The 13,177-nt window shown below is 41.4% G+C and overlaps 1 protein-coding gene across 3 annotated transcripts in view; it reads left to right on the forward strand.

Annotated features, from left to right (window-relative positions):
- prmt7 (protein arginine methyltransferase 7) overlaps positions 1 to 11,723 on the forward strand; it is a 31,066-nt gene extending 19,343 nt beyond the window's left edge. For all 3 annotated transcript variants that reach the window (XM_088418172.1, XM_088418171.1, XM_088418173.1), the window contains 12 exons: positions 1,915 to 2,144; positions 2,214 to 2,394; positions 2,470 to 2,597; positions 6,043 to 6,178; positions 6,248 to 6,331; positions 6,402 to 6,449; positions 7,230 to 7,319; positions 8,393 to 8,554; positions 8,995 to 9,069; positions 9,355 to 9,515; positions 10,824 to 10,920; positions 11,021 to 11,723. In XM_088418172.1, coding sequence (XP_088274298.1) covers positions 1,915 to 2,144; positions 2,214 to 2,394; positions 2,470 to 2,597; positions 6,043 to 6,178; positions 6,248 to 6,331; positions 6,402 to 6,449; positions 7,230 to 7,319; positions 8,393 to 8,554; positions 8,995 to 9,069; positions 9,355 to 9,515; positions 10,824 to 10,920; positions 11,021 to 11,179 — 1,551 coding nt within the window. In that variant the 3' untranslated portion in view covers positions 11,180 to 11,723. The remainder of the gene's footprint in view (positions 1 to 1,914; positions 2,145 to 2,213; positions 2,395 to 2,469; positions 2,598 to 6,042; positions 6,179 to 6,247; positions 6,332 to 6,401; positions 6,450 to 7,229; positions 7,320 to 8,392; positions 8,555 to 8,994; positions 9,070 to 9,354; positions 9,516 to 10,823; positions 10,921 to 11,020) is intronic.
- The last annotated feature ends 1,454 nt before the right edge of the window (positions 11,724 to 13,177 follow it).

Consider the following 13,177-nt stretch of genomic DNA (forward strand, 5'->3'; position numbering starts at 1 on the left):
TAAGATCAATAGCATATCAGCGTTTACGTGACATGCGTGAGCAGTTGATTTCGTTAATGTAGCAAAGCAAAATCAATTGTTCGGACACATTGACTGGCAACGCGTGCTAAAATCTTAGGTTAAACCACTACGAATTTATACACGTATTAAAAATAAGTAACATAATCTACTGTACAGTTAAATAATATAACATAAATATACAAAGGAAAAATGACATTTACCATTGGTGCGACGTGACTTGAGCTGGGTGGAGGCAGAGGGGAGCAGAGACCAGCCCGCAGAATTTATTTATTTGTTTTCATAAACAAGAACTTTTCTCAAACTAAAACATACCACCGGCGATTTCCTTCTCTTTAATCCATAATAGAAGAAGCCTCTCCATTTTGTTGTTGGAGATCCGTCCCCCGGCAAGGAAAGTCTTGCCCTTAGAAGATTGCCGAGCGGTTACGGCCATACTCACGAGCAAGGTTAACTATGCGTGCGCCTCCTTCGTATTTTTTTATTATCTCCTGCTTGTTTTCTATTGTCATCATCCCCTTACTTCTTCCTTTACTGCCACTTGCAATTTTAGAAGCCATGTCTAACAGATAAAGTTTGCAAAGTCTTCACAACATTCCTTCTTTACGTTTTTCACTCATTTTCTCTCCTTGCTTCCTTCCATCCCGACCAGCTGTGCCATCAAGCTAGATAAAGGCGTTCGGCCAATAGCATATCGGCATTTCTGTGATTGACGTGACGCCGGCCAATAGCATATCCGCATCTCCTTGAGTGAGACCAGGACTGTGACCTTAATCGACCAATAGCATATCGGCATCTCCGTGACTGACCCCGTGACTGACACCGTGACCTTCACCATTCACACTTACTCGACTCAGGGGTTTTTGAGGAGGATAATGTCCCTGCACCGTGTGGTACGGAGCCTTCTCCAGCTCCTGTAAGAAAGTCCTCCAACGCATGGTGAGAGCCACCGAAAACATCATTGGTACCTCTCTCCCCTCTCTCGGAGAACTGTACACCTCTCACCTCACCCGCAAAGCCCTCTGCATCGCAAGAGACTCCACCCATCCGTCACACAGCCTCTTCAGTCTGCTGCCATCAGGCAGGAGACTGTGGAGTCTGCGAGCCAGAACAAGCAGACTAAGGGACAGCTTCATCCACCAGGCTTTCAGGATGCTCAACTCTCTCCCTGCTCTGCCCTCGCTCCTCACACCCACTCAACCTGGACTCTGACTTCCCAGTCCCACTCCATTTCATAAGCAACAGTCACTTTACTCACAGTCACTTTACAATAGGCACTTTATAACAGGTACTTTATAAATAGTCACTTATAACAGTCATTTATAAATAGTCATCTAGTCACTTTATATAACCATCCTTTTTTGCGCAACCATACATGTCGGTATGTATGCATACGTGCGCATATGTACGTGTGTGGGGGGGTGTATGTATATAGGACAATACATTTGCACTATTGTAGTCAGCTACTTTTCCATTCACCTGTTTTTATTTTGTTTTGTTCATAGATATTGTCAGATTTTACAGTTGTCTATTTTTATATATATCTATTTCTTTATTTCATTTTTACTTGCCACTGAGGTTAGAGAGTCACGTAATTTCAATTCTCTGTCTGTCCTTGCACATGTGGTAGAATTGACAATAAAGCAAACTTTGACTTTGACTTGATGTACAGAGCCGAGGCGGTGGGCGTCGGCAGCCTACCTATCTTTGTCCCCCTCTTCTTCTCCTTGAAGGCTCAAACCTTGAAACTACTGAATACTGTGGTCTATGGTCAGGCACTAATTTATCAAAACTTTTAATATTGATAGGAGTGGCAAATAGGGTGGCAAGGAATTTGATGAACCCATCTCTTACCCCCCAGTAAAACTAAAACTGCCTATGCTTTCCTTCCTCTAGGAGGGTTGTGTGGCAGTCCCTCACCGGGCCACTGTCTATGCCCAGCTGGTGGAGTCACAGTTGTTATGGAGCTGGTCTCAGTTGCAGCCAATAGAGGTGCAGGGTGTTCAATTGTTGCCCCCGCCTGCTATGGGCAAGTGCAATGGCACTCATTCAGTATGTGATATTCAGCTCAGCCAGATTTCACCCCATAGGTTCAACCCTTTGGGTCCAATCTGCACCATGTTCAGGTATGAAACCTCTTGTCTTGCATTGAACATTAAGTTTACTGTTTTTTAATATGACATTATGATTATCAGTGTGGACTTTAGTAAGCCTGTAAGCAGTGCCCCCCAGTCCTACTCTTCTCAGTTTGTGGCTCAGACAAGTGGTCAAGCTCAAGTGGTGCTCTCGTGGTGGGACTTGGACATGGATCCCAATGGAACCATTGTGTGTAGCATGGCTCCCACCTGGACTTATGCACACCCAAAGATGGCACCAGTGAGTTAAACAGGTCTTATGAGGACACGTAAATGTGTTCTGTCATGTGCTCATCACTGTTCATGTTGGTGTTAGTGGCGAGACCACTGGATGCAGAGTGTTTACTTTCTGCCTGTCGAGCGCAATGTAGTTGAAGGAGATGACCTGAGTCTCACTGTCTGGCACGATGACTACAGTCTCTGGTACAGCCTTCTGTCTCACAGGTACAACCTCATTTACCCATACATCATTATTGCTATTACTCATGTTTAACACAATTGAAACGGCCAAAGAGAAATCATCTCTGCGGACTTATTGATCACACATTTGATGTGTCATCACTAGTAGGTAAATGTCAGGAGAACTTGAAAACATCAAATTAAAAGTAGAAATCGACTTGCGACTCAGGCGCAGTGGTTAGCACATCCACCTCACAGTTCAGGGACCCGAGTTCAAATCCACCTCACTTCGGCCTTCCTGTGTGGAATTGGCATGTTCTCCCTGAGACTGCATGGGTTCTCTCCGGGCAATCTGGCTTTCTCCCACACTCCAAAAACATGCATGGCAGGTATATTGGACATACTAACCTTGTCCCTAGGTGTAATTGGGTGCCCTGCAATTGGCCCGGCCTACTGCCTGAAGTCAGCTGGAATGGCCACCAGCAAATCTATGACTCTAGCGAGGAAAAGAGGCTCTAGAAAATGGATGGATAGAAATACAGTGGACCCCCGCCATTCGACATTAATCCATTCAGGTTTTGGGGTCATAAAGCAGTCGAAAACTATGCTAATTGGCTAATGCATGCAAAATCCCAGGTGAAAACATCAAAATGTTACCCTGTATACAAATTAAAAATTTGTAACAAAGTAGTATAGTAAGTCCATCCATCCATTTTCTAGAGCTGCTTATCCTCACAAGGGTTGCAGGCTTGCTCGTGTATGTCTCAGCTGGCTTCGTGCAGTAGGTTGGGGATACCCTGAACTGGTTGCCTGGCAATTGCAGGGCACAGATAGACGAAAAACCATTCACGCACGTGAAATTCCATAAGCAATAGTTCGTACGTCGTGTTTTAGGCTCGTAAAGAAAGTCCGGAAGATGCGCGTTGCGGAAAATCAGTTTCGTGTGGACTCCGCATGGAGGGGCGTGGTTGCCGAAATAACATCATTTGATGTGTGGTGCTCGCAAACGCGTCAAGCTTAAACCAAGTGTAACACTTGAAGATAGGATAAAAGTAATAAAGATGATAGATGGATGAAGCAAAGTGAAAGATATAATGCAATAAATTGTTGTAAGTATGAAAATGAATACTTATTGGCAATTTCTTTCTTTTTTCTTATTTTCAGTGTTGGTTTTGTTTTTAACTCCAGTCAGATTGTAATTGCGCCTTGTGTAAAGTTGACGGACCGCGGCAGTGTGGAGCGGATGCAGTGGAATCGCTGTCATTCATTAACATGCATCATAACATGCCGCATCAGAGCGGAGCGGATGCAGTGGAATCACTCTGTAGTGTTTTTGACTGTTATTGGTTGCGTTGTCCATTCATGTAACTCGTTCGTGAAATGACGTTCAGGAAGAGGGACTCTGGGTCATTAAGGTGACAACTTCAAAGGAACGTGCTAGCTTAAGGAGATGGTATACGCAAAACTATCCGCAAAAATATCCTTGACATATCCGTTTTCATCAAAACACATCTAACATACACTATATAAATATTGCATATAAATACTTGTGATAGATAGACCCTAATGCAGTTTACAAGCCAATTGTCCAAAACAGAGATCTCTGGATCATTCCCGTGTCATGGTGAGAATGATGCTGGTTCCTCATTCGCCCTCCTCTTTTATATTTGCCGGTCCACTGAATGGGGGTTGTCGCCGGTGTTATGACCCGTGGGTCATATGTAGCTTTTGTATGTGTTCTGCTGTGTTCTCCTTTGTTTGTGTGTGTGCGTGTGTGTGAGTGCCTTTTGGTTGGAGTGTGTCAATTGTGTGCAGGTGGTGTCATCCCATTGGCTGGCTCTCCTGATTTGCCGTCCTATTTAAGCAGCCCACGGACCAAACTCTGTCTCTCTCCGGTCATCCCACCGCCAGAAAACGCCACCTCAGAAATTGTTAGAGATAGTGTGCATCTGTGTTGCTCGCGGTGTTTGTAAGAATCTGTAGCTTGAGCAGCAGTAGGAGGGAGACGCCGTTTTGGTTTAACCTTTTTTCTCCTGTTTTTGCGTTAGGTAGATAGTGAGCCAATTGTCATTCGTTTCCTTTTTGTTTGGCTAGTTAGTTAGGGATCCCGAAGATCTTTTGTTTATTATTTTGTTTGTTTGCTCTCCCCCTGAAGACAATAAAAGCTGCTGTTTTTGTTCAACACGTTTAGTTTCACGGGCCTTTTCTGGTGGTGAGGGTACGGACGGGGGAGCACACACACATGTTATATCCCAGTTCCCCTAGGCTGGGTGTAACACCGGTCCATGTCATTATGTTGGGTTGTTTCTTGTCCTCTGCTGCCCCCTTTCGGTTGGAGGATTCCAATCCAGACGTTTCAGCAACTATGTAGACGCTTTTGAACATACTCAAGTATACATTAGAAACGTTCTTCTTTTTACACCATTATATAGCCCTGACTTTTATTGTTACATTCATCTGATCTTATAACTCCTACATCATAAGGTACAATATTTCAGTAATTTACTGTTTGCGCCCGTATGTGTGTGTGTTCCCCCACCGTCTCAGGCCTGTGGACGCCAATCACATCTGTATATTCGAGGTCGAGCATCGAACAATGCATTCTGGAGGACTTTACCCCCACTCCTATCTTTTCTGGCGCCCGTCTCTTTTGTTATTGCCGCCAGTAAATCCCTGACTGTCTAGTCCTCAATACGTATTATAATTTGTGCCCTATTGATACTTTGTGTCTTTGTTTTACTGGCTGTATCACAAAGACAAATGGTTGCATTAGGTGTTGACCTCCTGGGCTGGCTCTACAGAAAGTTGCTGCTCTGAATTTGACTTGCCAATCAACCTATAAGAAGCTACATTCTTTCAATCGATGGATGGATGGATGGATGGATGGATGGATGGATGGATGGATGGATGGATGGATGGATGGATGGATGGGCATGCAGGCAGGCTCTCTAGTTCTCTTGTGCTCAATAAAACAACTGTCATTCTAGTTTCCTTGTGCTTAGGAAAATAAATGTCGTTTTCGTCAATCGAGCACAGTGGGCAGGCACTGGGCCATTCTTGCATTGATCCAACACCAAGGACTTATTGCAATTTGTATGCAGCTTATTTTAATAGTTTAAACAATTTCATCAGGTGAAGATCCAGTTGTGAACTCTGACGTCTGTCATTATTCCAGACCGCCTCAGTCCGTCACTCCCTCCATTATTTTTATTGCGCTTCCTTAATTTATAAATTGCATTTTGCCACCACTATTTGAGGACAGTCATAAGAAACTGTTTACAAGAGTAGACTACACAATTTTATTTATTTAGAAACAGTTTGGACCACTTGACACGAAAAGTATAAATTCTAGACTAGATTGATTTATAGGTCCTTGTAGAGAAATTGATTTTTGCTGACTGTGCTGGACTTGTATTCATCACTCATACGTGGGTTTTGCTTCTTTTGTTGTTACCCAAATCTTGACTGTCCACACTTTGACTGTTCTCAGCCAAAAGCATTCACAGGACATGATTCACGCCCGGCCATCTTGTACATGCCAGGCCCACCTGGTTTGGACTCGATCACGATTTGGTGAACTTAATGACAAAGTTCGCACTGAGAGCTACATCAATGCACTGTGCAATGTAAGTAAATTGAACTGTCTAGTATTTCTTGTATGTATGGTACTTTTTAAATGATTTAGCTGACTCCAGGTTATCAAGGAGGACAGCATCTGTCTCAGTGTGAGCGATGGAAGTCTTCTTCCTGTGTTTGCACATATCCTGGGAGCTAAAAAGGTACACCATTCTGATTGTTTTGCTTCCTGGTTACATTTGTCACATGTGCTTTTTTCCTCATTCTTTTCAGGTCTACAGTTTGGAAAACTACTGCATGACAAAACAAGTTATTGAGCAGGTAAGCAGCAGGTAAATGACTAAACCATCTTAATTAGATGCCCAAGCCAGTTTATCTGGCTCATCTTTGGAAGGAGCATCTTCTATTTAAGGGGAAAGCCGGACGCTCTCCAAAATAAACTAATTTTGGATGATTGTATCCTATGATCTTGCTCTTGCGATCGTGACCTTAGATTAGGGTGGGAATGCTTTTCGGCCTAGCTACTTCTTCACCATGACAGACTAGTGCAGCACTGCCTTTCGATCTCTTGACATGACAAGACCAAGTTGACTAGCGGCCAAGTCCAGGTGCATCCGAAGCAGGTAATTTCCTTGGGCCAACGGATGTGTTCAATACAGGGTTGTGTTTGTATGCTTTATGTTTATGTGTTTGCGTTAGTGTCCTTCGGCTAATGCAACACTATTATTATCCCAATTCCATGGAGACAGTCCTAATGCCTTGGAGGCAGTCTATGTTCCCCGACTATAGCCAAGTGATGGAAACGGGATGGAATAGAAGTACAATTACTGCATAAGATTTAATAATTAAAAGATGTAAGCAAATATGTGTAATACAGCAATTTTTGTCCCAAAAATGTGAAGTATAAATACTTTTCACATTTAAAAAAAATCTGGTACCCACATACACATGCATACTATTCTGGGGGGGGGGGGGGCATGCATGGCAGGTGTATATTTTTTCTCCAGAAAAAATAAATACAATATATATTCTTTGATCTAACATGTTCCACTGTATTCACGGCGTTAAAAAAAAGTTGCTGATTCACCTTGTTATCACCAGGTCCTGGAAGCCAACTCCCTGAGAGGACAAGTTGAGCTGCTGAACGTCAGGCCTGAGCAGCTGAGTAGTAAAAATTTAGGAGAACAGCAGGTACCTTTCATCACCAACAAAGAGGGAGCGATGAGAATATATTTTTGATGCTACAAACTCTAAAACGTTATCATGACTTCAAACACAGTACATATGTATTCATTGGATAGGGATGGGGAATCTCTGGCATGAGGCCAAATAAATCCATATCTCAATACACAGGCTATTCGATTGAAAAGCTATATTCTTTTGAAGGGTTCTATACAATTTGGAAAACACATTTCTCAATTTGGTATGATTTGCATTTTAATGTTTGAAACTATGTAATAGTTGAGATTTGTTGTTGTTTATAGATGTTACGTTAAATTGACCATAAATAATGCAAACACATTGCTAACATGAATACAGTAATCCCTCGCTGTATCGTGGTTCATCTTTCACGGGTGGATATTTGGATATTTTAAGGCAAGAGGATCCAAAAGCTCGCTTTCGTCTCTCCTGTGTCTCCGCAGTAACCGCCTGTGTGCGCACATGTTAAGAACCTGCTAGTAAGCACATTGATTGACACCTTGGTATCTGGGAGCCAATCATGTGACTCGTAGGCGTGCCAAGAGGAAACGCACACGTCTGTGTGCTCACTGAGAGCAACGGAGAACTCTACTTCTTTGGAGTTCTGACTTTTACCTAGATTTCTTTTGTAATAAATTGAAATTTCAAGTGTCTGGGTATGATATAAGAGGCTTCACTTTAATCCGATGTCCGGGCATATCCGTTTATAAAAAGAGAAAAAGAAAGAGCTCAAACAACTACTCATAACAAGGAAGAAGAGGCATAGCTAGGATTGTGAAATACGCGACTGACAATGTTTCCAACTTTGTATTACTATATTAAAATGTTTGTTTTAATCAAATTTGGGGCTTTATAACAGGTTTTGTTTTTTGGTTGTATTCTATAGTTTAGTATTGCATTGTAAAATAAAAATAAAATAAAAAAGCTGGCTACTTCACAGATTTCACTTTGCGCGTGTAATTTTTGGAACATAACACCCGCAATAAACAAGGGATTACCATATAAAACAATAGATCAAGATGAATATAGATGACATTGAAGAAAACACCCTATTTTTGCTGCAGATCTCCCTACTGATAGGTGAGCCATACTTCTGCACTAGCCTTCTACCTTGGCACTCTCTGTACTTCTGGTACTGCCGCACCACTCTCGCGAGCCTTCTAAATCCCAATGCCACCATCCTTCCCTGCGCTGCCACTCTTCACATGGTAGCTGTAGAGTTCCAGGTAGGATTGTTGATACGTTTGGTTTTTTCCAGATTTGACTTTAGTTCGTCATTTAGTTAAATTGAGTTAAGTTACAGCAATTCTCTTTCCGTACACTTTTATTTTTCTGGGGAAAAAACACCAACGTATTTATCTCAAGTCACTATTTTTGGCCCCATATTGTGAATTAGTTGGTATTGATAATATCGCTATTTGAATCGAACTGCTCACCACAAGGTAATGTTGCATGATCAGAGTTCATCCTACTACTTTTGTTAGCATGGCAGTGTCAAAAAACACATCAGGAATCTGTTCCATATGAGGCTTTACATCAAATTGGTGACTGCCAAACTACTAGTGCAGGCAGTGCAGGAGTCGAATGTACTCAGATTAGTGTGAAAGAATATTATAATGGTTATTTAAAGGAATTGCCTTGACATGTCATTCTACTTGTTTGCTAGGATTTATGGAAGATACGTGCTCTGTGTGTTACATGTGAGGGGTTTGATGTCACACCCATGGATGAAATGATCCAGGTAAAATGATATACTTGAATGTTACAATCGTACTATGAATTGTCTGTTGGACTCAAAACTAAGTCTTGGTGCTTTTTGGGTATGTCATTTGAGAATGAACTTGATTCAACTATGATCCTAAAATAAGGGGTACAGTGTTCCCTCGCCACTTCATGCTTTAATTTTTGTGGCTTCAGTGCCTCACTTTTTTTTTCTCAAATATTTGTTGACTGTCATATATTGACAATAGGGAACACTGTATTCCTTTTAGAATGGGTGTTAAAAAATGCTCTTCTGTCTTTTAAGAAATCACTGGATTTTCGGGAGTCTCATGAGGCAGAGCCCCACCCTCTGTGGGAATATCCATGTAATGCTTTGACACAGTCCACAGCCGTCATGACCTTTGACTTCACAAAATGTGTCCCTCAACAGCCTATCATCAGCCAAGGTTCTCTTCCAATAATAAGGTATGTGTCACACAATGATGATTCAAATTCTGCTTTTGATCCTACCCAACAATGTATATGAAGTGTGTGATTTTTTTTTTTTTTTTACTGGTAATTTCACATACCCAGATCAAAAATTTATGAGCACACTCGCGGAGACCGCAATGCAGCACCCCCTTCCATTACTAAATTACACTTTAAAAATCTGTTGTACAGTATTTATTGTGTGAAGGTGAAATGTATATATATGTATATGTTAATTTATGTATATATATGTATATTTGTATATATATACTGTATATATACATATGTATATATATGTATATATGTATATATATATATATATATATATATATGTATATATATATATATATATATATATATATATATATATATATATATATATATGTGTGTGTGTGTATACACACACATATCCACAGTTGATATTAATCGTAAAGTGGGATAAATATCTTAAAGAGGGGCCGAAAAAACTCAGTATTCCACATTGTAACGTGAAAAAAAAATAAGCGCCGTAACCGGGTGGTTCATGTATTGCTGAGGTTAAATTAAAAAAAACTTTCATTACGGAATTAAAAATCATCTATCTTGTATTTCCTAGCCATGAGCCAATCAGAGCAAGAATGCAAATTTGGGGCATGCCCATTGGTTGCATGAACGAGTAACCCCTTGCAGTGGAAACGCATCCCAGATTGCACTTATCAGCAAGCAATTTCTTCATGTAAAGCATATTTAAATAGCAAAATAACACCAAAAAAATCTCTTAACACTTAATTTTAAACATTACTTTTAACTTATGGCCAGTGAGATTGCTTACAGTATGAGTTTTGGTTTTTGAAATTAGGACTAATTCGGGGAACAAATACAAATAAATCTCCAGTAAAGTCAGCTGTGTTATAGCTGTGAATAACACGTAGTGAATAGAAGCAACCCAGTTTATACATATATATTATTATTTATTACTTCTTCTCATATTTCTCCACTGGATGGTGGTGCTGTAATGTGACTATTGTCACTTTGACTGCAGGCTGATTGCAGTTTGTACTTTAAAGATGCAGCAACATAGCAGATAATCATCCAAGTCAGTTTAATTATATTTCAGTAAGCAAAAAGGGGCGGGGCGGGGTGAAGGACATATGACAGACATCTGACATAATGTCTATCCTGATGATTACAATGATGGATGAAAACTGCAATTACGGCATTTTTAATTCACGTTTTTTTGTTTACCATTTCCCGCATTTGTTGTTCTGTCGGCAAATTGGCGACGGGCTGTCCGTTAGTGCTGACCTCTGATAATCCTGCTATCAGGAGCGGCCACTGCCACGGTGTAGCGCTGTGGTTGGAATACCACCTGACTCCGGACATCTCAGTGAGTGCCGGTTTAACAGAACCAATCAGCGAGCAGGTATTTTTCAGGTTATTCTTATACTGAGATCAATTTTTTATATATGACATATATATGTATATGACATTGTAAAATGTGACCCTTGTGTCACCTGTTGCAGGGCCACTGCGAATGGAGTCGTCACAGTAAACAGGGGGTATATTTCTTCACATCTGGATGGGAGAACTCAGACAATGACAAAGCTGCTGTGTTTTACAAATTCATCTTCGAACCAAGATCAGGAGACATTAATATGGACATCAGTGTCAAGTCTCATTGATATGAATGAATTGCATCCATCTTAGTAGGGATAAAACAATGACTTTTATGCTGATTCTGCCTGTACTGTACTGTACTGTACTGTACTGATTCTGCCAAACTCAAATTTTAAGCTTTTAACCAAGTGGTTTGTCTTTCATTCAAGCATTTCTGCTGATTGTTACACTCTCAGCATGAGCCTTTCCCGATCAGAGAAAATGACAGGATCTAAAGAGTCCCATTGCTACACTCTCAGCATGAGCCTTTCCCGATCAGAGAAAATGACAGGATCTAAAGAGTCCCATGTAGACCAAACACTCGCTCACCTTCTTCTAGCAGTCAGCTGTGCACTGAGATGACGTTAGGCAAGAGGTGTAGCTCATATACATATACAGTGGTACCTCGGTACTCGACCATAATCCGTTCTGAGGTGGTGGTCGAGCACCGATTTGTTCGAACACCGAAAGCAATTTTCCCATAAGAAATAATGGAAAGTATGTGTGCACAAGTAAATGTGCACAAGCAGTACATGATAAAGATAAAGATAAATAAAGCATTATAAACCATTTTGTATAATTTACTTACGTTTTGGAGAGTGGTTGATGGCATACAGGAATGGATGTGGAGAGGACGGGAGGGAGTTACTCCTTCCATGATGACGCTAGCTAACTGCGACGCGAGGTCGGACACTCGTACACCACGTTCATATTTTGCTATAATTTCCTTCTTCGGTTCAATAGTGGTCCTCATTGTTTTCCTCTTTGCCTTCCCCTTATCACTGTCTTTGTTTGGACCCATTATTAAGGGCTAGAGCAACACGAAAAAGTTTAAATCCGGGAAGAAATACTCGAACAAACGTCTTACTCCGCTGGCGGTCTGAGTTGAACTGGCGCTTACCCGCTGGCCGAGAAGGGCCGAGGAGCGCGTTCGGGTCGGCTCGGCTAGTCGAGAACCGAAAATCTGTTCGAGGTCCGATGCATTATCTACTTTAATTTTTTGGTCGAGCACCGATTTGGTCGAGTATAGAGGCGGTCGAGTACCGAGGTACCACTGTATATATATATATATATATATATATATATATATATATATATATATATAAACTCCCTGTTTTACGAATTTTTCATCTTACGAACGTGGACCGCGGCGTTTTTTTGTCCCCCTCTTACGCACAAACCTTTCGTCTTACGAACAATCCAACATTCCGGTCAGTGTGTCCGCACTATTTTTTTCGCTTTGCTGTGTCAACAAAATTACAACAAAACAACTTTTGTATATGCATGCCACGGAAACGCCGATATGCTATTGGTCTTATGAGGTCACAGTCACGGTCTCAGTCACGGTCTGAGTCACGGAGAAGCCGATATACTATTGGTCGATTAAGGTCACAGTCACGGTCTCAGTCACGGAGATGCGGACAAGCTATTGGCCGGCGTCACGTCAATCACAGAAATGCCAATATGCTATTGGCCGAACGCCTTCATCGAGCTTGATGGCACAGCTGGTCGTTGTGTTGTGAAGACTTTGCAAACTTTATTTGTTAGACATGGCTTCTAAAATTGCAAGTGGCAGTAAAGGAAGAAGTAAGGGGATGATGACAATAGAAAGGAAGCAGGAGATAAAAAAATACGAAGGAGGCACGCACATAGTTAACCTTGCTAGTGAGTATGGCCGTAACCACTCGGCAATCTTCTAAGGGCAAGAATTTCCTTGCCAGGGGACGGACCTCGGTCAGCAACAAAATGCAGCGGCTTCTATTATTATGGATTGAAGAGAAGGAAATCGCCGGTGATATGTTCTCGTTTAAGAAAAAATCTCGTTTAAGAAAAAAATATATAAATTCTGCGGGTTCGTCTCTGCTCCCCTCCGCCTCCACCCAGCTCAAGTCACGTCGCCCCAAAGGTAAATGTGATTTTTCCTTTGTATATTTGTTATTTAATTTAACTGTACAGTAGAGCTTGTTACTAATTTTTAATATGTGTATAAAGTCGTGATGTTTTTGCACGCGTTGCACGCATTC

The sequence above is a fragment of the Hippichthys cyanospilos genome, chromosome 6 (assembly GCF_059441005.1).
Source record: "Hippichthys cyanospilos isolate Australia breed blue-spotted pipefish chromosome 6, RoL_Hcya_1.0, whole genome shotgun sequence".
Classification (NCBI taxonomy): Eukaryota; Metazoa; Chordata; class Actinopteri; order Syngnathiformes; family Syngnathidae; genus Hippichthys; species Hippichthys cyanospilos.